The sequence below is a fragment of the Mustela nivalis genome, assembly GCF_964662115.1.
Source record: "Mustela nivalis genome assembly, chromosome: 13".
NCBI lineage: Eukaryota > Metazoa > Chordata > Mammalia > Carnivora > Mustelidae > Mustela > Mustela nivalis.
This window is the reverse complement of record NC_139032.1, coordinates 91,513,785-91,538,556: the sequence shown is the minus strand read 5'-3', so window position 1 is coordinate 91,538,556 and position 24,772 is coordinate 91,513,785. Positions and strand designations below refer to the sequence as shown.

The following is a 24,772-nucleotide window of genomic DNA, read 5'->3' as shown; positions in this document are numbered from 1 at the left end:
CTCTGGGAGCACAGGGCTCCCAGACACGGCAGGGCTCCGGGTCGGAGGGGTGATGGGCGTGGGGAGAGGCCTTCCCTTCTCAGAGCTGTGGGAGTTTCGCCGTGTTGGAGGAGAGCGCCGTGGGGAAGCCAGCTGAGGAGACCTGTGGGGTCTGAGAGGGAATGAGGACCCGAACTCGAGCGCCCGAGTCCTTGCGCCGGCTCTTCCCGCACAGCCGGCCGCGCGGTCTGGTTCACGCAGCACATCGGACGGTGAGCTGAGCCGGGCCGGGGACGCCAACCTGCTTGTCCACTGACCTGCTGGAGCTGGAGGGTGTGAGCGTGGCCGCGTGGCCTTCCGGGGCCGGCTCGCGCCCACGACGCCTGGGTGCCCCTGCTCGCCCGTGGACGGTCACGCAGATGGCGACATGTTCCTCCACACACCCTGAGGCTCTCGATCTGGGGCTCCTGAAGCAGGCCGGGGGCCTGGGTCCCGCGGAGGGTAGGGAGGGAGAAAGGAGGCTCCGAGGACTCAGGAGCCTTCACAGCAGGCGGCCGTGTCTCAGCCTGAGCGCTGCCCCCTCCCCACCCAGCGTCACGTACTAGACGCTCCACCCCGTGGGCCGAACGGGCGAGACTAGGGGCAGGGCCGGACCAGCAGCCGGGGTGAGATGCCATCGGAGGTCCCTCCTGCTGGACGTGGTCCCACCCGGACCTCCATGGGCGTCAGAATGCCCCTATTGTCCTGGAAACACAGCGCCCTGGATTTCTCCAGAAGGCCCACAGACGGGGACTGCCACGGTCGTGTGTGCCGAGCCGTGCTCCTCCATTCCTGTGCTGAAGCTCTGGCCCCAGCGCCTCCGAGGTGGCTCTGGTGACAGGTCCTCTAAAGGGGTGATAAAGGTTAAAAAAAGTTGTCTTCATTTTCGGGTGACCTCATCCAGTACGACTGGCTGTCCTTCTGGGGAGAGTTTGACACGGACAGGCAAGGACGGAGCACGGGGACAGCGAGTGGGGAAGGCCTGTGCACTCCCGGGGAGGCCTGCAAGAACCCTCGACACCTCCATCCGGGACTTCCTGCCCCAGGACCGTCAGACACTGGCTGCCCCTGCTTATGCCCCGGCCCCGCCGACTGGTGGCCGGGGGAGAGCCTGGCGCGGGCCTGCTGCTGGGTCCACCCAGCTCTCTCCCTCCTCCACTGAGTCCTCGTGGAATGAGGAATGTGGTGACAACGGCGTGACGAAGGACATGCTGTGTCCTTGGTCTTTAAAGTGGGGACCTTGGCCAGTGATTGTTCAGAGGTTACCCTAGGAGTAATGGCACCAGCCCCCTGTGTGGAGGGAGCCCCTGAGCGTGGCCCGGTGTGCGGAGTGCCCCGGCTGCACAATTCTGGGGAGAACTCACTTATGGCTGCCACTGGGGCCCCAGCCCAGGACACCCTGCAGGTGTGGGGTACAGGTGTGCAGCATCCTCCTTGGGCAGCCGTGGGGAACTCCCCCCAAGGCTACCCCCAATGTGGGTGGTTGTGGGTGCAGCCCCAGCCACTCACCCTGGGCACCCCCCAGACGCCCTGGGCCCGCCTCGGTGCCCCAGCAAACACCGATCTCTTGGAGGGCAAGCAGATACTTGGGTTCCTCGCCCATATCCGAGGGCCCCGAAGCTCCTGCCTACAGAGGGGAAGGAGAGAAGGAACCAGCTGCCTTGGAGGTTCCCCTGGGAGTGGGCCGGCCATTCCCCAGCCAGGCAATGACTCTGAGACGCTGAGTGGCCCCTTCAGATGGGAGGCGGGGGGATAGGGTGGGGGGGGGGCTGAAACCGCCCCAGGGTGGGGGGCGGGAGACAATGCACAGTGCTGGCAGGGAGAGCCACACCTCCACCCGCTCAAGCGTGAGAAGGGCTCCCGGCAGCGGGAGGATGAGCCAGGTGCTTAGATCCCTGCTGCAAAGCTCAGGGCATACCTGGACTGCCCCGCTGTCCCCCGGGCACCGTGGGAAACATTGTGACAGTGGCTGGGGTGCACAGAGCCCTGGATGGTGGCGAGTCCCTCCCTTGACTAGAAGCACAGGCGCCAGGATGGGCGGGAGCAGAAGCATTAACTACAGAAGACACAGGGAGGACGCGTGCAGCCGGGGGGCCGCTCCCGGCACAGGTGGGTGACAGACTGGGCACCCCCAGGCCATGCTGAAAGGACCCTGGTGTCTCCTCACCACAGACTCTCCAGAGCCAAGAGCTAAATGCAGTTTCCACCGGCTCTTCATTTTCATCAGTCGCGGGAGGACCGGGGTGGGGGCTGGGGGGTTGCTGGGCTTGGGGTCACAAAACGTCACTGTTGTGTGAATCTGGGTGAGGGGATCCACGTGTCTCAGGCCCGAAGGGCAATTGGTGTGAGAAATCTGGCTCCAGCACAGATGAGCTGGCATTTGGGGTGAGTCCCTGACCCTGCTGCGTCCCCTGGAGGGTGGCTGGCTGTCTCACCGTGCCCACCGGCGTTCAAGCTGTGATCCAGACAGTCAAGTTCTCCTACAGCCCCAGGACGGTGGGTCGGGCCGCCCAGTTTGGGGCTTTTTCTTTGACTCCCTGGTGGGATGGAAACTTGCTCCCGACCCACCTCCAGGCTTGGATAGAGAGGAAGCCCCCTTCGTCAGCTCGGCCAAGACCTCCCGACCCACCTCCAGGCTTGGATGGAGAGGAAGCCCCCTTTGTCAGCTCTGCCAAGACCTCCCGACCCACCTCCAGGCTTGGATGGAGAGGAAGCCCCCTTCGTCAGCTCGGCCAAGACCTCGTGCTCCTTGATCTCCAGAGATGGGACAGGATGCATCTGACTCGTCTGCTCAGGGCCGTGAGCTGCCAACCTTCTTGTCCCTGCAGAGAGGGAGGCTGGGTGGGCGCCTGACGGGCCCACTGAGTGTCCAGGAGGGACTGCCCTGTGTCCTTGGGGTAAACGCTGGAACCCCCAAGTCTGTAGTGTTTCCCGGTAGCCAGGCCACTGACCTATGTCAGCACCCCAGCTCAAGGAGGGAGGCTGGCCTTCCCATGGGTGGGGGGCATGCTAGGACCCAGCCAGGGCTGGGGCCCCGGGGCTCGGAAGTGTTAGGTGGAAGGTCTCATTAAGTTGCATAAAAGGACCAGCTCTAGCGTTACCAACACACACACACACACACACACCTCCCTCATACATAAACACATGCGTGCACACAGCTCACACACACACTCTTCCCTTAATCATGTGTATGATTTACACAGGTTGCAAAAAACCCCAAAACACAAAAAAACCCCAAAGAATGATAAAAACTGGAAAGAACAGTCTGCTTTACTTAGCGTGTCTCGCGCCCCTCTCCATGCTCTGTCGGCACGTGGGAGGGCACACGGGGTATAGGGGAACCAGCCAGGAAGCTGGCAGCCGCCACCCACCACCCACCTCAAGAAGCAACATGTGGCCGTCCCAGCCCAGTGAACTTTCCCCCGTATTTCTAGAATGGTGGGGACTAAGGGTATTTGGGGGAGTGCCCCACCGGTCTGGAGATGTAGCTGGAGACCGGGAGACAGGCCCCTGCCCCGTCCCAGCACGCAGGCGGGAAAACTGTGGGCTGACGGGGGTGGGGTGGACGCCTCAGGGGCGACAAAACTTTTGATTCGCCTTCACCCCTTCTCTTTCTAAGAACCAGCTCGGCAGCTCTCTCAGAAGGGAGGCTTTCTGGGCCTGGGGTGCGGATGGAAGGGTCAGCCCACTGCTCCAGGGACACCTCCCCGAGGCCTAAAGAAGTGAGGGGAGGTGCCCCGCAGCGGTCCCCAGGGCAGCAGGTCCTGGCCCCTACTCCTTTGCCTGCTGTCACCTCCCCAAGGGGCATCTTCTCTGGTTGCCTCTTGTGGCAGAGGGGTCACCAGGGACGAGGCAGAAGTGAGGAGGGGGGTGGGGGGTGTCTGCCAACTGCCCCTGATTAAGACCCCAGATGCGCAACCTCCAAGCTCCTTCCGGGACCCTTGGGAAGTCAGACCCTACTTGGGCTCCCGCGCCCAGTCTGCAGGGAGGGGGAAGGTGCAGGGCGGGTCCTCCCGGCGGGTAGACGAGATGGTCACAGTCTTGGGCGCCCCGATCTGGCAGGATTAGACGTTCAGTCTCCGCCCAGAGGACGAGCTCCGAACTCCTCCACGTAAAAGAAAAAGTTGGGCCGCGCTGCAACTTTTTTTCTTCTTTAACCCAAAGTGATCAAACCCGGGGTCCCGCCAGAGTAGCTCCTGGGGGTGGGCCAGGTGCGGGCACCCGGGCGGGAGGGGTCGGGGGCCCAGGGGGTGGGGGGCCGCGGGGCGCGTCCGCGCGCACTCGCGGGCCGACGGCGCCGCCCCCGCCCCGCGCCCGCGCCGGCCCCGGGCCAGCCCCTTCCTCGCCGCGACTCGCCCGCTGGCCCCACCCCCGCGCCCGCGGCGCCCAGTGGGAGGCGGGGGCCGGCCCGGCCGAGCGCGGCCTCGCGCTCTGATTTGCTGCGGGCGCGGGGGATCGACAGGCTCGGCGGTGCCTTCCCGGCGCGCGGGAGGGAGGCGAAGGGGGGAAAAGCGCACGGCGCCCAAGGCGAGGTCGGCACTCCCGGTCCCCGCGGCTGGCGCACGACCTCGCTCGAGCGGAGCGTCCAGGGGAGCGGGTCGCGGGGCGGCGGCGGCGAGGAGGCGGCGAGGAGGAGTCGGAGGAGGCGAGGAGGCGCGGGCTGCGAGCCGAGTGGGGTCCCGGCCGCCCCGGGGCCAAGGTCGACCCCCGCCCGCGGGCGAGCGCGCCAGCCGGCCCCGGCCCGAAGCCGCCGCCACCCAGAGAACGCAGGCGCCGGCTCCCCATGACTTCCTGAAGCGCGCGGTCCCCGCCGAGTCCGCTCCCGCCCGGGCCGTGCCCCGCGCCCCCGCGTGTCCCCGCGCGCCCCGACCCGCGCCCCGCCGGCATGGACGTCCACACCCGCTGGAAAGCGCGCAGCCCGCCGCGCCCGGGCGCCCCGCTGCTGTCCCCGCCGCCGTCGCTGCTGCTGCTGCTGCTGCTGTGGGCGCCGCCTCCGAGCCGCGCAGGTAAGGGCCGCGCGCGGGGGCGGCTGTCATCGCGGCCCCGCCGGCCTCCCTGGCGCTGTCCCCGGGCTCGGGACGGCACGGGCCGCCCCCCCGAAGGCCGGCTGTGAGCGCGGAGGACGGAGACGCGCCAGCGCGGTGCCCCGCGCGCCCAAGGGCCGGCCGAGGGGGCTGTCGCGCGCGCCGGGGCAGGACCCCGCGTCCGAGCAGCCAGAGGGGCTGTCCACGAGGCCGGCAAACTTTGTCCCGAAACTTAGCTTCTCCCGCACACTCGCGCGGCTGCCCAACTTCCTCTCCTGGAAACGGGGAAGGGTCGCCCCCTAGAGTCACAGCCCGTCCATTCAGGCCGGGCTGCCGGGCGAGGGGACACTGGTCGCTGGTGGGGGGATCCCAGAGGCTTGAGCCCCCAAGCCCTGCCCTTCTCGCCCAGGCACACGCTAGGCCCGTCTGTGCTCTTCTCTGAGTCTTGCCATCCTGGCCACTAAGTGCCCCTCTGCCGGGGAGCCAGGAGCCTGGTAGACCAGCCCTGCTCCTAATCCCACCCCTCAAACCTCCTGACCCCTGGGAGGCAGGTTGGTCTTTTTCTGTGTGTGTGATGGGGAAGGTCAGGAAGAGTGGCTCAGATGGTGCCCAGATGGGGCACTCCTCCTGCCAGAGGTCTCACGTGGAGGGAGCCCTCTCCCATGGGGAGTCCTACAGCTCCCCAGTCCCTCCCACTCAGCCTCCCGATGGGACAGTGGATTCTAAGCATCACCTTGGTGATCACCTGTGCAATGGGTCTTCACACAGCCTCAGACATCAGCAGCCCCAGAAACCCCCCCCCCCCCGCCCCAGTACCCATTAATAGGCGGGGAGACAAGGCTGGGGGCTGCTGGTGCCAGGTCAGGAAAAGTGAGGGGCACAGGGGTGGGGCAGTGGGCTCAGCTGGCCCAGCTGGCGGGAGGGAGGGCTCTGCTGTTGCCCCCTTCTCTCTGCTTTGTAATTTGAAACCATGTGGGAAGAATCACTTTCCTTGTTCCGCTGGCCAATTAAGATACTCTCTCCCTTTTTCCTGGCATGTTGAGTGGTGGGCCAAAGGCTATGAGCAGGAGTCAGTGTGTCCCGCCAACATGGGGCTGGGGGAGACACGGGGTGCCGAGCCTAGCTCTGGGGACCTGCTGTCTTAAATCCGGGATGCCAGTAACGTGCCCAAGATCCCGGGCTGACTCTGGGGATCAGCTGAAGATGGAGGACAGTCGTGGTCTCCAGGACAGTGGCCTGCAGCGTACTGGGGGATGTGGTCGGGGGCCCTGGGTGTTAACGGTGTCCTGCTCCCCAAGGGCGAGGGCGGCCCCTTGGAAGCAGAGGCATGGCAGAGGGGCCGAGAACTTGCACCGTTGGCTTTGGTTAGAACGGCACTTTGAAAGCATGTGAAGTCACTTTTCTGAGCAGGTTCCTGACCTGCCCCCACTTCCCAGGGTGGGATGGGTTTTGAAGTCCGGGGCAGGGCAGCGCGGGGGTCCTTTGTGGGTGGCCAGGGCACCCCAGATGCTTGAGGCGGGAGCCTGTTCTCTCCATTTTGGGACTCGCCAGATGTTTTCCGAGTTTTCCCTGAACATGGCTCTTTTTTCCTACCTTCTCCTTGGCCAAGTGTGTGAAGGAAGGAAAAGTAAGATTGCATTTGGGGCCGGTTAACGTTGTAAGGCGCGAGGGAGAGTATGTGAAATGAAACATGACCCCAATATTTGGAAATTGAGGTCATCTCCTCAGCCCAGCATTGGGCGGCTCTGGTCACGTGACGGCTTCTTGCAGTAATTTTGTGGGCAGGGTTGTCCAAGTTTTGCGGGGCTTGACAGATGCGAAATGGTTAAATTCCCTCTGACTCAATCAAGTTGGCTGGAGAGACACCCTTTTCCATCCTTCCCCCTCGCCCGCCTCCCCAGAAGAGAACAGGCAGTGGGAGGAGCTCCGGGGTCCTCCTTCCCCTCATCGGGGTCCAGATTTCAGTGACAGGAGGGGCTGCGGCTGCGGTCACTGCCCAGCCCAGCACAGTGACCACCCGGCAGGGCCGCAGGCAGGAGTGTCTTCCTGGGGCCGGAGCCCAGAGGGCCTTCTCCTGTGATGTTGCTCCAGGGCCCTTTCTGGGGTACTGGCCAGAGCCTGCCCCGTTACCCCACCCTTCAGATATTTCTGGATGGCCACCGCCGCCACGCCCTTAGCCCAGCACAGCTGATGCCTGCCTGCCCCGCCCCTGCCTTCTGGCCCTCTGGGCCTGCCTCCTCCCTGGATCTCAGACACGGCTTGGGTGGAGCCGAGGGGGGCGGGGAGCAGATGCCCACTGCCCCCTGCCCCCCACTTAATAACAGGACAGCAGAGGCCAGACTAGCGGTGAGCCCCGAGAGTCAGGGATGAGTCACCAACACCCCTGAGGCATGCTGGCTGAGCCCGCACTGGAGCAAAGCAGGGTCCCTGCCCCTGGAGACCCTGGGCCCTGGTCACCTTGGTCATGGATGTGCTGACCCCTGCCTGGCCGTGTCATCTCACTGGACCCTCACACAGGCCTGCAGGATGAGGGACCCCAGATTCCGGGTGGGTCTGGCCAGTGCTTCTGACATGGCCACGCCTCAGTGCTTCAGACTTGGGGGGGGACGGTGGGGACACCTCTTCACCTCCATTTATCAGCTCTCCCTGGGGGAGGCCTAGTGTCCCGAGCAGTGTGGGGAGGTCCTGCCCCCTGTGGCCCCAGGGTGAGGGCCGTGTTGCTTTTGCTCCCCGCTCCCTCCCCTCCTTCCTCCCTATCTTCCTCCCTCCCCCTCCCCCTCCTTTCTTTCCCACTGGAATGCCTTCCAGAGGGACCAGATGGGCTGCAGTCTCCACTCTCCGTTCCTTCCCTTTAACTGGCCCTTCACTCATCCTCAAGACCTGGCTGGACCCGGAGGGCCCTCCCCGCAGCCGACCCGACCCGGAGGGCTATGGGAGGACAGAGGTGAAGGGGGCCGAGCTCCTCACTGCTGGAGCTCTTAAGTCTTCTGGGCTGGGGCACAGGGCTTTGTTCCACTCTTCATTTTTGTGCCAAGTGTCACGTGTCCCCTTACATGTCTGGGAGGGCTGGCCCCACTGGGGAGATCTGGGGAAGCTTCCTGGAGGAGGTGATGCCAAACTTGGCCTTTCCCGCCCTCTTCTTCCCCTTCCTTAGCAGGTGCCCTCCCCCACCTCTGGCTTTACTCTTGTCCCCCCCCCCCCCACCCCTTCTCGGCAGGACATTCCAAACTCCGCTCTGGTGTTCGTGTTCTCTGGGGCTGCTTCCCTTGGCTGGAAAGCCCCTCATTAACTCGGTTGGCAAGGCGCCCCCAGCTCCGCTTGTCCTGGGAGGGCTGTGCTTCAGAAGAGGCTGCAGTGAGAAAGAGGGGGTCTCTGCGGGGTGGGGGGCATGGACGGAGACCTGGGAGCTTCCTTAACCCTGTCTGCGCCTGCATGCGAGGCCGGTGCCTGGAGTGGTTGGGTGAGTTCTGCAGACAAACTGACGGCCTTGTCTGCGGTGAGGGGGCGGCTTCTGGCTGTGACTTTGGGTTCTTGTGCTGGGGGACAGGCAGTTAGGTGTGGGAGGGGGTATCTGATAGCTGAACCCCAGGGGCGGCATGGACAGTTGCGGGGTTTCGCCTCTGAGACCTGCTCGGGGTGGCTGGTCTGGGCCAGTCACTCTGCCTCATCTTTCCTTTCTGGAAAATGGGCCGAGTTGCTTTGAGAGGTGGCTATGAGGACCGCCCGCTGTCGCGTGAGCCCCGCGTAAGGGAGGGTACGCCATCGTGAGCCCCGCGCCCCCGCGTAAGGGAGGGCACGCCAGCATGAGCCCCGCGTAAGGGAGGGCACGCCATGGCTGCTGTTTGGGTCGCATTTCTGCACGAGGAACTGAGCAAGCGAGCAGGCTGTGACCCCCGCCCCCCATCCCAGAAGTAGCCCGGCAGAGGGAGGTGTGGCTGTCCAAGGAGGCCCCATTCCCAGAGGCTCCTGTCCCCCCCCCCCCCCCCCAGGCTGGGTCAGTCTGTGCCCCTCATCAGCTCCACGTCGCCTCCTGGGTCATTTGCACGAGTCGCCTGGGACACGCTTGACAAGCCCCTTGGGCACATGTGCGTGTTTCTGGATGTATGTGTCGGGCATGTGCTCATGCGTGACATGCTGATTTGTGTGGGTCCACGTGTCTGTGTGTCCTGTCTCTGCGTGTGCCTCTGTCTCGTGGTCTCCCAAGGACCTTCTGTGTTTGGGCAGCCGGGGGCAAGGTGACACTGACCTCCCTATCATGGGTGCCCCCCCAGCCCCGCCAGATGGGAGACTCAGAGATGAACCGTGGCTGCCGAGCCCGCTGGGGAGCCGCGAGGTGGGGGTCCTGCAAGGTCGTGCCGGGCCCCATCCTTTGATGAGAGGCTTCTCCTCACAGGAGGGCAGTGATGAGATGCTGCGGTTCCTCTCCCCGCGAACGTGGGTCCCCGCAGAAGGCACTCCGGTGTCTGCACTCTGCCAAATGTCCCTCTTAAGATCTCTGGCCTGGCTTGGCTCCGGGGATCCTGAGATCCTGAAGGCGGAACCGGCTTTGTCTCTTCTTGCGGGCAGACCTGCAGGGCAGGGGGCACAGCATGGGGAACCCCGTGTGGGTGATGCTCAGGCCGGCCACACCCCAGCTCCACTCCTACCAACTGTGCGTTTAGCACCCCCGTGCCTCAGTTTCCCTACTTTTAAGTGGAGGGTGACAGTCCTAAGTCCTGCAGGGCTCTTTGTGGGGGTTCGGTGCGTAGCATGGAGCGAGCCCAGTTACCAGTGTGCGCCCTTCCCAGATCCCAAGGCCGCCCCAGGCAGTGGCTGTGAGGTCCTGCTTGCCGGCTGGCTGCGTGACCGGGCCCCTCTCTCTCCCGTGGACGGTCACACTAGCGCCTCTCACATGGGGGAAACAGAAGAAGTGGTGACACAGGAAATGTGCCACTTATTAGACTGCTTGCTGGGACATCCGTGGTGCTGAGGCCAAGGGGCGGAGGAAGCTCCCCTTCCTCCGCGGGCCACCCCCACTCTGCAAGGAGGAGTTGAGTCCAGAGATGGGAACGGACCTGCCCACATCCCCCCTCCGCGGGACTCTGGTCTTCCGCCTCCGTGTCGGGACCACGAGTGACGGCAGGTGCCCTGGACATGTTCACGCTGGGGGGCGCGCAGGTGGGGGCTTTGCCGGCTCAGATGCTGCTCGGTGCTGGCGCTGTCCCAGGTGGCTGGAGGCCGTTCATGGGACGAAGGAATGCTCGGCCGGCCGTGCGGGGGTGTGTGGCCGTGAGGGTGTGTGTGTGTGGCTGTGGGTGTGTGTGGCTGTGCGGGGGTGTGTGTGGCCGTGCGGGGGTGTGTGTGTGGCTGTGGGTGTGTGTGGCTGTGCGGGGGTGTGTGTGGCCGTGCGGGGGTGTGTGTGGCCATGCAGGGGTGTGTGTGGCCCTGAGGGGTTGTGTGTTGCCGTAAGGGGGTGTGTGTGGTCGTGAGGGTGTGTGTGTGGCCATGTGGTGCGGGTCATGGGGGTCACTCGGTCTGAGGCATCGCAGTCCGATGTGACTCACCCTGCGTTTTCTGGCAGAGCCCAGCCTCCATGGTAGCCCCCGTGAGCCGTGAGTGTCGCCATTCCTCGGGGCCTCAGGTCCAAGAAACGGAAGCCCAGTCTGACCCAGTTTCCCCAAACTTCCATGGCCCAGAGCGGCGGGGGCACTGCGACGTCTCTGAGCGCCCGCGCGAGGGTCCTGGGCTTCCAGCACCTGCTGGGCGGCCGCGCGGTGCGGCTGGTCCTCGGTCCTCGGGGCCAGCGCCGTGGCCGCCGGGCCGCAGGGAGCTCTGGTCACCGCCGGCCGCAAGCCGCGTGGGCGCACGCAGGCGGCCGCGGTGGCTGCGGGGCTGGAGCTCTGGAGAGCCGCGGTCGCACGCGGACAGACACCAGGACAGCGCGCGCTTTAACGGCCCCGCAGGGCGGCCGCGGTGGTCTTCCGCCCCGCGCAGGGTGGCCGAGAGCGGCCGCGAGCAGCTCCGGCCGCCGTTCCCCCCGGTGGAGGGTCCGAGGGGGCCGCGGAGAGGCTGGGCCCTGCGCCCGACGGGTGGGGCCTCCGGCGCGGCTCCGATCTGTGCCGGCCCCGGCGGCGGGTGCGCAGAGCAGCGGGTCAGCGTCCGGCCGCCTGGGAGCCTCCGGGGCAGCGGGGGACCCAGACTGGCACCGCACAGGGGACTGTCCAGGAGGAGCGCAGCGTGCGGCGCAGTTACTGCAGGTGGGGCTGCAGGTGGGGCTGCCGCTGGCCAATCAGAGGGGAGGCACCTTCGAGCCCCGAGATGTGCTGGCCAATCAGAAGGGAGGGAGCACTGGCCAATCAGGGGGGAGGCACCTATCAGCCCTGTGGCGCGCTGGCCAATCAGAGTCCATCCTGTTTTGTCCGGCCGGGAGGTCGCTAGAGGCCAGCCCTGGGCGGATTTGAAGCCAGGCGCACGGAGGGCGCTTTCCCAGCTGCGTCCTTCGTCTGGTTCCCCGTCCTCTTCAGTGAGACGCCGGCTGGGCTCCCCCCAGCCTGCGCTGGGTGCGCTGGTCCCACCCCGCAGAGGCGCACGTGGAGGCTTCGCAGACGGCCGGTCCCCCGCCCCCGAGCGAGAAGCGGCCTCCTGTGGGTGTGGACCGGGAGTGGGACGGGGTGTGGGACCGGGAGTGGGACCCGGAGTGGGAGCGGGTGTGGGACCGGGAGTGGGACCCGGAGTGGGACCCGGAGTGGGACCTGGAGTGGGACCGGGAGTGGGACCCGGAGTGGGAGCGGGTGTGGGACCGGGAGTGGGACCCGGAGTGGGACCGGGTGTGGGACCGGGTGTGGGACCGGGTGTGGGACCGGGAGTGGGACCCGGAGTGGGACCCGGAGTGGGACCCGGAGTGGGACCGGGAGTGGGACCCGGAGTGGGAGCGGGTGTGGGACCGGGAGTGGGACCCGGAGTGGGACCCGGAGTGGGACCGGGTGTGGGACCGGGTGTGGGACCGGGTGTGGGACCGGGAGTGGGACCCGGAGTGGGACCGGGAGTGGGACCGGGTGTGGGACCGGGTGTGGGACCGGGAGTGGGACCCGGAGTGGGACCCGGAGTGGGACCGGGTGTGGGACCCGGAGTGGGACCGGGTGTGGGACTGGGTGTGGGAGCGGCGCAGATGCTGGTGCAGGTTGCCGTTCTCCACACCCGGGGAGGAGACATTGACAGCTTGGGGCTTTCCTTCCTGTCTTTGTGCGGGAGAACGAGGTGGTGTTCTGCGCACGGTGGGTGTTCTGGGAGCCTTGGCCTCACTGTCTCTTTGATCTGATACTGGGCTGGTCAGGTCCCGCCATAGGGCGCCTTGCTGAATGTCAAGGCCTTCTTGCGGAGGACAGCCGGGCAGCTGTGCACCCAGTGGGCCCCTGGTGCCCTGGCCCACCTGGATGGGTTCTTGGAGCAGGTGCCAGGAGAGCCGGGAGCCCGGAGATCTGCAGGGGGCATGCAGGGAGATGGGGACGAGGAACGGCCCCCTCTCATCCCGGGAGCTCCCTTTGGTTGCGGGAAGGCTGAGCCCTGTTTGGGCCTCACCTGTGTTCCGGGTCTGTGGGGAGAAGTGACTGTTATGTGTTCCCTGGAGACAGTGTGCAGTGCTGGGGGGGCCCCAGCTTGCTCCGGGGGAAGGAGGTAGAGGAGGTGGTCTCTGGTGCCAGCGCCCTGCAGAGACGCTGCTGTCCTTCAGAGGAGATAGTAGGGGCGTTCCTGCTGCTTTTATGCAGAGGAGGAAGGGACCCCAGCTTCCAGGTCCTCTTAGACTAAAAATGCTCGCCCCAGAGGGCAGGAGTGACCAGGCCTTTCTAGGCTGGAAGCTCAGGAACAGGGCTTCCGAATGGGGTTATTTTCCAGGGAATTACTCAGTTATTCCGAGTCTTAGTTTAGATAAGGGCCCTTTAGCGCAGCAAGTCCTGCTTGGACAGTGCCTATATTTCACTGAACTCGGGGAACCTACACGGGGCCTCTTGGACACCCAGGGTGGTGGGGCTAGCATGGGGGGCTGTGAGCAGCGAGCTCCAGGGAGGAGCTGGAGTCAGCCCAGAGTGGGGGAGGGAGGGGCTGGTGGGGAGGCCGGAGCTCTCTCAGGGTCACCCTTTCTCCCTGGTTAGGTAAGTTGCAGGCTTCAGGATCCGTGGCGGTGTGTGTGTGTGTGTGTGTGGGGGGGCACCTACAAGGGGAGAAGGGCCAGGAGGGAAGAGGAGGAGGCCGGGGCTCCCACCTCCCACGCCTGCCCTGCTTTCAAGAAGCAGTGATCAGGGCAGATTTTGAAGGTAGCACAGCAGCTCCCCACAATCCACGGGGGTCGACCAGTGTTTGCCCATGGCTAACCTCATGCCATCCAGTCCCCCCTACTCCTCTGCACCCCACGGACTGTGCCACTGACCCCCGATGTCCCATCACACTCAGTTACGACTCTGCCCAGCACACTCAGTGTGAGTCCTTCCCTCTCTGTGCTGTGTCTGTGCGGGACCTGAGGGACACGGAGATGAGCTCAGAGCTGGTGTCCTGGGTCAGAGGACCGTAGCGTTGCACGTAGGGGGGGCTCCTCGCTCCCCTGGGAGCTGGAAGGGCAGGCGCCTGCATCTTGCCGGTGCCGAGGGCCCAGGCTCCCTGCCGAGAGCCCCTCTGTGTGTCCCAGTTTTCCCATCTGTGAAGTGGGCACAGGAGCACTGCCTGTCTCAGAAGCCTGCTGGAAGGTCGGGAGGAATTGGCCCAGGAACTGCCTGAGGACCGTCACAGCGCTGCTTCTCATGGTCACCGCTGCGGTGTGTTCAGTGCAGGACACAAGTCTGGGGCCTCCGTGTGGGTAGATGGGGGGCAGCTCATTCAGGCCTCAGAGCTGAGCCCCTTGGGACTTGCTAAGGTGCCACGGGAGAGAAGGCGGCTCCCTTCGGTGTCCTCTTTAGGCCCAAGGACAATGTGGGCCAGGCCCATGGGGCAGGCTCTGCGCTCTCCACCTGCTCCGGGCTCTGAGTGGGACACTCGCAAGACAGGACACTGGGTGCCCTCTGCATGTGCGACTCTGTTTCCCCGGGGGCTCTCAGGCTGCTGGGGCCAAAGAGCAGAGGACAGGGTATGGCCAGGCGTGGCCCAGCCCAGAAGCTGGGCCTGAGGACTTCGGGGACACGGGAGGCCTGGCAGTGGCTTCAGCTGGAGCAGGCCTCCCCCCACCATCGCCCCACCCCCAGCGATGTCCTGGCCCCAAGGGCTGGTCCTGAGACAGCAGCTTTGCTGGCAGTTTGCAAAGGGCTGCAGCTCCCTGAGTCTGGGACCCCGGCCTGGCAACTTGGTGGTTTCTGGGCTTGACTGGGAGCTGGGGGGATGGGGGAGCAGGTCTGCTTTCCTGTGTGGGGCGCTGTGAGCGGGCTCAGCCGGGGATACCCCAGGACGAGAGCAGAAGATGGAGCCCGGGCCTGGACCTCCTGCGGGGCTCCCTGTCCCTGTGTGGGGCCAGCCCCCGTCCCTCCTGCCGGCCACCGCTCCTTTGAGTTTTGAAATGAAAGTTCAGGAGAAGAGGGTGGGAAGCCGATGAGTCAGCACGCAGGACGAGGACAGCAGCTTCGGAGGCCAAGAGAGCAGGGTGTGGCCCCTAGCTGTGGGACCTCCAGTGCCTCACTGGACCTCTCTGATCCGAGTTAGCTTACCTCCAGCTGAGAGGCAACGGCAGCACGCAGAAGGGCGGCCGGAGGGATTTGCGGATGTGCGCGCGTGGCCTGTGTGTGGATGCAGAGCCCGTGGCGTGCTGTCCTGGACCCTGCGTTCAGGGCAGCAGGGCAGACAGAGTCATGCGAATAACAGTAATGCCTGTGGTCAAGGTCGTCAGTGCAGTTACTAGCAGGTCGTGAAAGCACCGTATAACCCTGCGGTTCTTTTGTGCCTGTGGTTAGTACTGGCAGAGCTCGGGGAGGCAGGAACCGTCAAGGGGACAGTGGGGATAAGGCTTCTGGGTGAGGATTCAGGGCTCTGCTGGACTTGATGGGTGGCTGGCCAGTTAGTGCAGAGGGTCCAGCTGGTGATGGGGGCGAACCCAGGAGAGGTCGGTGCATTTGACAGGTAATACTCCCTGGGGGCTGCGGTCTAAGGTTCTGCACCGAACACTGAGGAGCTACTTTGTCGGGGTGTGGGGGCGCGAGGCCCGAGAGCAGACAGGCCCGGGCTCCTGGGGAAGGAACTGGAGGTCTTTCTGGGACTCAGTAAGCCTCTGGCCTCTGGCTTCAGGGTGGTTTTGCTGGTGAATCCACTCAGAACTGCAGGGCTTGGGGGTTCCTGGGGTTGAAGTCTGCTGAGAAGTGGGGGGACCAGACCCCTGGGGTGGGCTTTGCTACCCGCTGTCCTGCCTCTGGGAGGGGAGCCCATGGTCTTGGATCTCCACCATCGGGGGGATGGTGTGTGAACCTCGCAGATTCGTCCTGGGACTTGTAGCCTGGAGGTCTCAGGTCTGTCCCGGAGTTCCTTCTGTTCCAGGAGGGTTTGTGGCCACTGTTGGCCAGGTCCCTCTGGTGGCGGACGGCACCCCGGGTGGAAAGTGCCGGAATCCAGGTTCCAGCGCTGCTGGTTTTCACCTGTTCGCCATAAACCACAGCGTTTCCAGCTTCTTAATGCTTCCTGCTCGCCAGGAATATAGTGAGCGCTGCTTCAACTTGCAGACACTCCCCGTTTTCCTTATGTCACGCCTCCCGTTGTGTCCGTGCCACCAGGGCCCACCGGCGGAGAGGAGCATGCGGGGGGCAGTGTAGGCCGGGGCCGCACTGTTGGGCCCCCAAGCTCCGAAGCAGCCCATCCTTGCTCTCCCTGCAGCGGCCTGGGCCCGTCCGTGTGGACAGGTGCCCACCTCCCCTTCCGGGCCCGTCCGATTGTAGACGGTACCTGGCCCTGGGAGGCTGCCGTCCTGGGCTGGAAGGCGCATGTCCCCACAGGAGGGTGGGGACGTGGGGACAGTCCCTTTGGCTTGACTCTCCTGTCCGTTCTCGGGCCTGCCCACCATTCTGGTGGGCCGCAGCTCAGCTGGGGGGTCTCAGGCTCTGGGCTCAGGGGGCGTTTGCTGCACCCCGTGGGCGTCTCCTGGTGAATGGCCGTAGGCAGAGCAGGAGGGAGGTACGCTTGATTGAGAAGCTTCTCTGAAGGTAAAGAGTGAGATTCTCTGCGGCTTTTTTCCCTTTTTGCACCGTTTTGACAGAGTGACACCTTCCAAGGTGAGGGGCTCCTTCATTCCACGTGCTGGAGCCCGAGGCCCGCAGAAGGCTCGGCACTGGTGAGCGCCGGTCACGGCCTCTAGGATGTTGGGTCTCAGCTACGGGGAATCTGATTCCGTGCAGCCTCTTGGGAACAGACCCCAGTGTGCAGAGCTAGAGGTCAGAGAGCAGACCTCACGGTGGGGGGCTGGGGGGGCTTGGCCGCCTTCTTCTTCTCCGGGGCCTTCATCCCCGCAGCGGGGGGCTGGCGAGGGGAGGCTGGTGAACCCCGCTGGCCACCGCGCGTGACCTCTCTGCCCCCTCTGGAGGAGCTCTGCGGGGGAAGGTCTCGGGGCCTGTGCTGGGCCGTGGGGAGAGAGTTTGTAGGAGGGGGTGAACTGCCTGGTCTGAGTTCGTTTTTCCATTTCAGCGGGAAGGAAAGAGCGGGGAGCGGAGCCCAGCCAGGTGGGCCTTGCCTGTTTAGTACCAGCGGACACACGAGGAAGGAGACGCGTGTGGATCGGTGCCCGCCGGCCGCAGGGTGTAAAGATAAGGGTGCGGTCGCCTTGAGCGGTTCTCCCCTTCCAGGGCTGTGGGGGATGGTGGGGCAGCCCCTCCGATGTCCTTAGAGTTGAGCTGGTGTGGCTGAGCTGCGGGGGAAGCTGGGCCAGGACCCGACCCACATCTTTAAACCATCAGCGTTTCCGTGAAGGGGCGTGAGCCCCTGAGATCCAAGCCCCGGGGCCCGATTTCCGAACCCGCCTTGATCTTCCGAGCACGGTGCCTAGGATGGATCCGAAAATCCAGGGAGAGCGCGCAGGCATGCCAAGGACCGGAGCAAAAGCCGCTCGCCCTTGGTTTTCTCCTCGGATGGGTCACGAGTCCTAGAGAACCCTTCAGCCCCTCAGACGACTTGCTGCTTGGGTGACGCAGCCGTCCTGTGTGCGCGGGCCGGACGGATTCAACCTGGAGAAGTTCAGGGAATCTGAATTTATTTGAAACCGAGGGAGGAGGGCTTATTGCGTGTCTGTGGTCCCGGGCAGGTCTGGTGGGGGGCCGCGTCCGGAGGCAGAAGTCCACACGGCCCGCGCTCGCGGCCAAACCTCGAGACCGAGTACGGGGCGGGTTCACCCAGAGTCCCTGCTAGACACGCGGAGACCCAGGTGGGGCTTGGGTGGCCGGTGCTGCACCTCCTGGTGCGACCTGGCTCCCCTGGGCCTCAGTTTCTCTGTGTGTGCAGCGGAACTGGGCTGCGACCCTCACAGGCTGAGACTGACAGTTCAGGAGGCTCGGTGTGGAGTGGGGGAAGCAGGTGGAGGTGGTCTCTGGACCCTGTGGCCTCGCACGGTGCCCACGGCCGGGGGGGGGCGGTCCGTAGATGCTTGTGACCTTGAACGGAGAGATCTTCACAGACCCTCAGGGTGTTGGCTGATGTGTTTGGTCTTCCAAAGGAGGGTGGGCCGGTGTGGAGGGATCTGGGCTATTCTGGGGAAGGAGCAGGGTTCCGCGCTGGCTGGCGGAGGCGGGGACTCGGGGTGCGAGTCCCCTGTAGGGGCTCAGGGAGGGAGGACGGGGAGGATTTGGAATTTGGTCATGGACGTGTGGAGAACGCTCTGCACTCCGGACCGGAGTCTGTGCGCCCAGCGCTCTGCGGGACCGTCCCGCCCCGGACACTGATCTGTGCAGCGACTGAGCATCCCAGGCCTCTCGAGGGACCCCCTGCAGATGACCCGTATGCGGCAGGCGTGTGTGAGCGTGCAGGCGGGAGCACCGTCCCGGGAGCACACAGAGCTGCCCGGTGCCCCGAAGCCTCCCGTGTGCTGGGCATTTCTGCCGGGATTGCTTACGTCCAACCACCCCGGCGGGCGGCATTGTGGGGATGCGTCCGGTGACGCAGCCAACAAGGAGCAGACCTGCGATCCGAGCGCGGCTCCGAGTGCCCCGGCCGACTGCTCCTCCCTGTCTCCTGGGTGATTTCTCGGCTCCCACCCGGCTCCCCAGCTGCCGTCCCTCCAGAGGACCCTTTCCAGGTCTGTCCACCTCAGACTCCTTTAATTCCCGAATTCCGTAAACACCAGCCGCTCTGCCTGCCTCCTCCAGATCAGGACTGCTCTGGGCCCGTACCTCAGACGGCTTCTGTGGCGCAGGCTTTCCTGGGGGGCGACGGGCTTGTTCCTGTCGCCACAAGCGCCTCACCTCCCGCCCGCCCGCGGAGCCCTGGATCCGGGGCGCGACGCCCTGAGCCACCTCCCCGGGCGAGCCTGGGCCGGCTCCTCCATGCGCCGTTCCCGGCTCTCCTGCTCCAGCCCTCCCCAGGCTGAACTTAAGCCCCAGCAAAGGCGCTGGGCTCCAGGGCGGAGCCTTCCTCCATAAACACTGAAGCCTGGTCCATATCTTGGCAAGAAAATAAGAACGAAAATCCTCCAAAGGGGGGCGGTCTGGTGTTTTTCCAGCCCCTCAGTAAAATAGTTCCTGGTCTGATTGGTGCAGCAGAGTCAACAGCCAGGGAGTGACTGCTCCCCAGAACGGCCGGGGCAGCGCGCGGCTCTGGGCAGCCCATCTCGGGGGGGATGTCAGGCTCAAGGCGCGCACATTTTTCTCGGACGACTCATGCCTGCTCTCCCTCTCGCGGCCCCTTCCTCCCGCTGTGACTTCCCAGCGCCTGGGGAAGCTCCGGCTGCCGTGTCCGCCCAGCTGGGCCCAGCTGTGCAGGCTCGGCTCCCTCTCCGCACCCTCCCGCACAGTGCTGTGTGCCCAGGCCCCCGGGAGATACAGCCCCGCTGCGGGCCTCGGGACGGGGGCTGAGCGCCAAGGTGGAGAGTGGCCGGGCTGGCAGTGCCCCCAGGGGTCCCTCTCCACCCTCCTGTCCTGTGGCCTCAGGGCCCTCATGTCCCTTTTTGTGTCCTGATCCCGGCCTTAGCTGTCCCAGCGCTCGAAGGAGGGGGCCGTGTGGCAGCTGCCCACTTGGATGGGAGAGAGAGGGCTCTCACGGAACGTTCTGGCTCAGACACGGTGCCCTGGGTCTGGCATTAATCACATCTCTGCTGGGCCACAAACTGCGTCCGAGCGTGTCACCGAGCTCCAGAGCTGTGAGCGAGGCTTGTGTGTCCAACGTTGAGAGACTGCACAGCTTTGCCACGGGGCGGGAGGCTGAAGACAAGCCCTTCCTAGAGCGCAGTTCAGCATTTACAGAGCTCCACAGTCTCCGCACTGCCGTGTCCTGAGAATCAGATGCTGCGCCCCTGGGACGGCACACAGCCTGGGCTCCCGGTCCTGTGGTCGGTGCACAGTGACCCCGGCTTGCCTCCCTTGTGCTGCCCGGTTCTGACACCCCAGGAGGGGAGGGCAGTGCCTGTGGGGTGCTGGGGACACGGGGTCAGAAGTGAGTTGGGGAACCCCCTGCTGGTAGCCTGGGTGAACCAGGCCCCTGACCCATCTGGCTCCATGTCCCCCTCCACGTCCTTCCCCAGCCCTCCTGGGTCTGCCCCTGGGTGCTCCGAGGGCGTGTTGGGGCCAGGCTGCCCGTTTGCCCGGAGTCGGGACTTTGGGTGCGTTCGTGCTGCCCAGGGTGTCCAGGGGACCCGTGCAGATGCCCAGAGGAGAGGCCAGGATGGGTGGAGAGGGGTGCGGCCCCTCCTTAGAGGTCTGCCCTGTCTCTTCTTTCTGTAATTCTGTTTTTTTTTTTTTTAAATGAAAAAGGATAGATTTTTCATTAGAGTCATTTTGGAAAATACAAAAAAGTGCAGAAGACAATAAAAATCACTCATCATTCCAAAACGCAAACTCTGTTGGGTTGAAGCCCGAAGAGTGAGGGTGGAGGGAAGACCAGGGGGGCTGGCGGGGAGATGAGGGCGCCGCGGGGGGCCTTGGCCCACAGCCCCACCCCTTGCCCCACACCCAGCGTCCTGTCCGCGAAAGGGGGCGGCCGCGGAGTCCCAGCACAGCTCATCTGGGCTCTCTCCCTTCGCTTTATAAGGACAGCCCACTGCTCCCCGACACGACGGCTGTAAAAAGCCCAATTCACGGGCAGTGGCTCCTCTGATTGGACCGCGGGTCATTTCCATTTTTGATACTCTAAGTGCCCGGGCATTCCTGAAGGGGGAACGCCTTGGATTTTGCCCGAGCTGCTTCCATCCCAGACACCAGGGTGTCCGGGTCTCCCCAGGCTGCTCCTGGGTGGGGGGCGGGGCCGGGCCAGCAGAGACCCTCCCCTCTATGTGGGCGGTGAAGGGGGGCTGGGCAGCCTTTGCTCTCTGTGGGCTTTAAGGCACAGCACCCAGAGGAATTCAGGGCCTGATAAAGGCGGCATTCACTTGGCCGGGAGAGAAAGGATTAGTCACCGAGATGGGCTGGGAGAGCAGAGACACCATCTGGGAACGAGAAAGCTGGGCCCTGCCTTCCTCCCGCGCCAGAACGCGTTCCAGATGGATCGGAGACGGGGTCTCTGCAAACGAAACCGGGCAGCGGCCAGCAGAAATCGTGGGAGACTGGGTTTTACCATCTGGGGGTGCGGAGGCCGTTCCCAGAAACCCCAGACGTTAGAAGAGTAAGTTTGATTCCGCAAAAGTCAAGAGTTTTTCTCAGGCCAAAAGGAAACCCAAACCAACCAACCAGCATAAAAAAGAGGAGGAGGAACATGGACGGCCGAGAAGGGATCGCTAGGCTGTAATATGTGAAAGGCCCGTGAATCAGTAAGAAACGGCCAGAAACGACCCACACTACCCCCACTCCTCGCCCCTTCTGCCCTACCCCCTCCCCAGACAGAAGACGAGCTTAGTTCTTAGGAAACGAAATACAGAGTCTCTAAACGCACGAGAGCATGCTCGCTGGAAAGGAATGCAGGTGGAAACCTGGGGGCCCCCAGCCTCCTAGCTGAGCAAAGGACACTCGCTGTTGCCTCCAGGCTGTGAGGGGAAGTGCGGGTTCTCCTGGGTCACCCCTCGAAGGCCGGCAGAGGCAGCATCTCTAACTATTCCGGCGTTAAAAGGCACGTGCTCTGGGACCCGGCCACTCCGGCGGGTCTTGGAATTTTCCCTAATACTCCATGCACACGCGTGTGTGTGGACGCCTGTGGGGTCGGGCAGCACCGTCTGGAAAAGCGGAGCACGGAAGTACCGGGTCCCGTCCTCAGAGCCCCTCGGCGAAGAACGTTCTGCAGCCACTAAGGGAAAGGGCTGTCTTGGCTTTGCGTTTCCTGGAAGGGATGGGTCTCCCGGAGGCCGGGATGCAGGGAAGCAGTGAAGAGAGCTTCCGGTGGTGCGCGCCCCTCTCTAGGGGGAGGAAACACACACCCATGTGGGCTTGTGCGTGCACAGGTGGTGAGGACGCCCACAGGAGCGTTGGGACTCGTGCCGGCTGGAGTGGGCGGCTGGGCGTGGGGCGGCCCGCGGGCGGGGCGGGGGGCTCGTTGGAGCTTGGGGGCGGCTGCGCGGGGGCAGGTGTGTCCCTGATGGAGAGGCCGGACAGGGAGGTGTGGGCTGGCTGCTCCGGGAGCCTCGGGCCTTTCCTGCTGGAGGCAGCTGCTTTGGGCTGGAATGCCTTCGTCAGTGAAAAAGGTTTGTGGTTAAGAAAGAGGAAAGAAACGAGCTATTCAGGAAGGGGCTGGGCAGACGACTGTGCCCGTACTGCTCGGTGCTGCTCTGACAGCAGGAGCACGCGTGGCTAGCGGCACAGAGCCGAAATTGTCCTCCACGACCCCCATCCACTTGGTGTGCAGGCGGGGAAACTGAGGCTGGCGCGTAGGTTACTGGAGTCGCACAGCCAGTTGTGGGCAAAGTCCATAGACGTTGTCTGTGCTGATCCTCTGGGGCAGGGGCTGACCATGTGATCATTTGATGAACACGAAGGAATCGCCCAGCACCAAAAGCTCAGCCGGGAGGGCAGCTGGGATTCAGCCGGTTCCCCGCGGCTTCCACCGCGCAGCTCGCCTGCGAGGGCGGCACCTCCCCCGGTTCCGATGTCCCCCCTGGGGCGGCAGCCTCGCGCGTCGCTCCTCCTGTGCAGGTGGCAGTGTTCAAGCTGTGAGTGGCACCTGCCACCAGACCATCCCACAGACGCAGATCGGGGGCCCCTCCGGGGGCAGAAGGAAAAACCAGAGGCCGTGGACATGACCGCGCTGACACGAGAAGCGTTCCGTGGTTGGTGCTGGAGCTCAGCGCGCCTGGTGCGGTGTGGGTGTGGCCCTTGACCTCCGACGCTGCCTTAACTGCCCGGGCTGGGTGGTCACTGACTCCTGGTCTTCTCTCCGCCCTCCCTGGCCAGCGTAGGGCACCGTCGGGCCGCAGGGCCACCTGCTGTCGCGAGGTTTGCCCCTTTCCCCAGTGCAAGTCACAAGGGTCCTCGGAGTCTCCCTTGCCAGCTGAGTCTCTGCTCACTGCCCGGAAGGCCAGCCTGGACGCCAGGCTTTGAGGGTCCTTCCCCTGGTGGGTCAGGTGTCAAGTAACGCTGGAGAGTCCTGGGCCCTGGACACGTAGACAACCGCGCTTACTCCCTGGCCCTTCTCGTGTCTACAAGATCCCTGCTGGGAGCTACGTCGTGGCCCCAAACCTCGTCACCGTTATTCTCGCAGGGGCGTTGGTCTGTCCTGGTGGAGCACAGAACGGCGGGGAGGAGCGGAGACCCCCGCCCCCCGTTTATGCGCTCATCTGAGCGTGTCGGGGGTGGCGACACGTGGGCTCTTCACGGCTCCAGAGGCCCAACCCTCGAGCACGGATGCGCTCCCTGCCCCTGAGCACCACGTCCTGGGGGGACCGGCCTGTCCCAGAGCTTGCGGCGGTCGCTTTTTGGAACTGTGGGGGCGTGCCGCGTTGCGGGCCACAGCGGTCCTGCCCCCTTTCCCGTGGTGCAGTCGGTCGTCGGCGGGAGCGCAGAGGAGGGCCGCCGGTCCAGCGTGGAGGCCCGAGGACACCGTTCCGGAGGTGACCGAGAGTGAGGAGTCACTGGGAGCGCTGGCTGGGCGACAGGAGGACTCCAGCCACAGGGGAACGGGATGTGCGGCCCCTTCATGCTGTTTGACCTCGGTCTTTGATTTCGGGGTCTGGTGTGACCAGAGCAGCATGGCGGGGAGGGAGCGGCAAGAGACGAAGCTGTGGTGCCTTTGATTCGGTTTGCATCGCAAAGGTCATCTGCCTTCTTTACCCAGACGTTTCTCTGAACATCCGCCCGGTGTACCCGCCCGCCCACCTGTCCACCCACTCCTCCGGCCCGTTCACCCACCTGCTCATTGCCTCATCCAGCCAGACCCCGAACCAATTCCACCACCCACCCGCCCACCCAGACCACAAATCCACCCACCCACCCACTGATCCAGACCATGAAGCCACCCCGCCCCCGGCATCCGTTCTTCCATCCCGGCACTGGGCTGCTCCTCCACCACACCACGTTCTACTTGGGCATCAGGGTGGCAGGACGCTGCGGACCTCCACGCGGACACTGGGGCTCCTCGAGGGGGAGGAAAGGCTGACTCGTGTCGGCGGCCGAGTGCTTACTTAGCAAAGGACCAGGCACCACTACATTCCCGGGCTGTGTGTGTTGGCTAGAACTGAGAGGCAGGACACTTGCGGCTGCAGGGGCGGCCCTCCATGTGGCCAGGATAATAAGAAGGTGCTGACCGTGTCTCAGGAGTTAAGGGTGGGGGGCGCTGGCTCTGGACTAGCTGGGGACGTGGGAGGTCAAGGGGCTCTCAGCAGAGGTGGGACAAGGGTGGGGAAGTCTGTGCGGCTGACAGTAGTGGGTCAGAGAAGCCCTGTCTAGGGGACAGGGAGGTAGAGTCTGTGTTTCAGGATGTTTGGTGAGAGATTCAAAAATTCTGCTAATTCCCCAAATACCCGCGTCAGATTTTTTTGACTACGAAATAAATCATACTTATTGCAGCAAATCTGGGAGATACAAAACTGCCTTTTTCTTTTCCATTCTGTCTTAGTTTGGGCAGCTATAGCAGAATACCCCAGACTGGGTAGCTTAAAACCCACAGAAGTTTATTTCTTGTGGTTCTGGAGGCTGGGAAGTCCAAGGTCAAGAGCCAGCATGGCTGGGGGAGGACGTTTCTGCTGGGCCTTAGCCCGTGCCTTCTCTCTGTGTCTTGGTCGGGGGGTGGGCGCAAGCATTCAGTAGCATTCATTCTGTCCTCACGCTTTCCCCTTACCCTGGCCCAGCTCAGTGAGGAACCGTGGTGCACCTGCCTTGGTCACAGACACTCCCCACGCCATTGCCAACTGTAAGCAGCCCCACGGGCACCGGTCCTTCACGGTGTGCTCGCGCTGGAGTTGACCTCTCTGCTCCCCGCGCGGTGAACTTGGCTTGTTTCCAATCATTTGTTGTTATAAATAACACCTGGATGAACATCTTTCTGGTAAATCCTTTCTGCCTCTCATTATTTCCTTGGGGTGGATTCCGCGACGCTGACTCACGGCATTAGAACACAGGAATGTTCTAAAGTCCTTTTACTGCAGCTGTCATTCCAGCCAACAGCCGGTACTTGTTGCTGGGCCTACTGTGGCCCAGCGCGGAGTCCCTGGGGACCGCAGAGTCCCTGTGATA

General features: G+C 64.2%; 2 protein-coding genes across 4 annotated transcripts in view; one reads left to right on the top strand and one right to left on the bottom strand.

The window, feature by feature from the left end:
• The window catches only part of LOC309846771 (uncharacterized protein), a 399,750-nt gene that overhangs the window by 306,310 nt on the left and 68,668 nt on the right, over window positions 1–24,772 (bottom strand). The gene's annotated exons all lie outside the window — the stretch shown is intronic.
• The window catches only part of COL5A1 (collagen type V alpha 1 chain), a 136,752-nt gene continuing 116,452 nt past the window's right edge, over window positions 4,473–24,772 (top strand). For 2 of the 3 annotated variants that reach the window (XM_082696219.1, XM_082696218.1), the window contains exon 1: window positions 4,473–5,024. In XM_082696219.1, the coding sequence (XP_082552345.1) occupies window positions 4,904–5,024 (121 nt within the window). In that variant the 5' untranslated portion in view covers window positions 4,473–4,903. Of the gene's footprint in view, window positions 5,025–8,459; window positions 8,503–24,772 lie in introns of those variants that run through there. The other variant, XM_082696220.1, reaches the window with a different exon arrangement.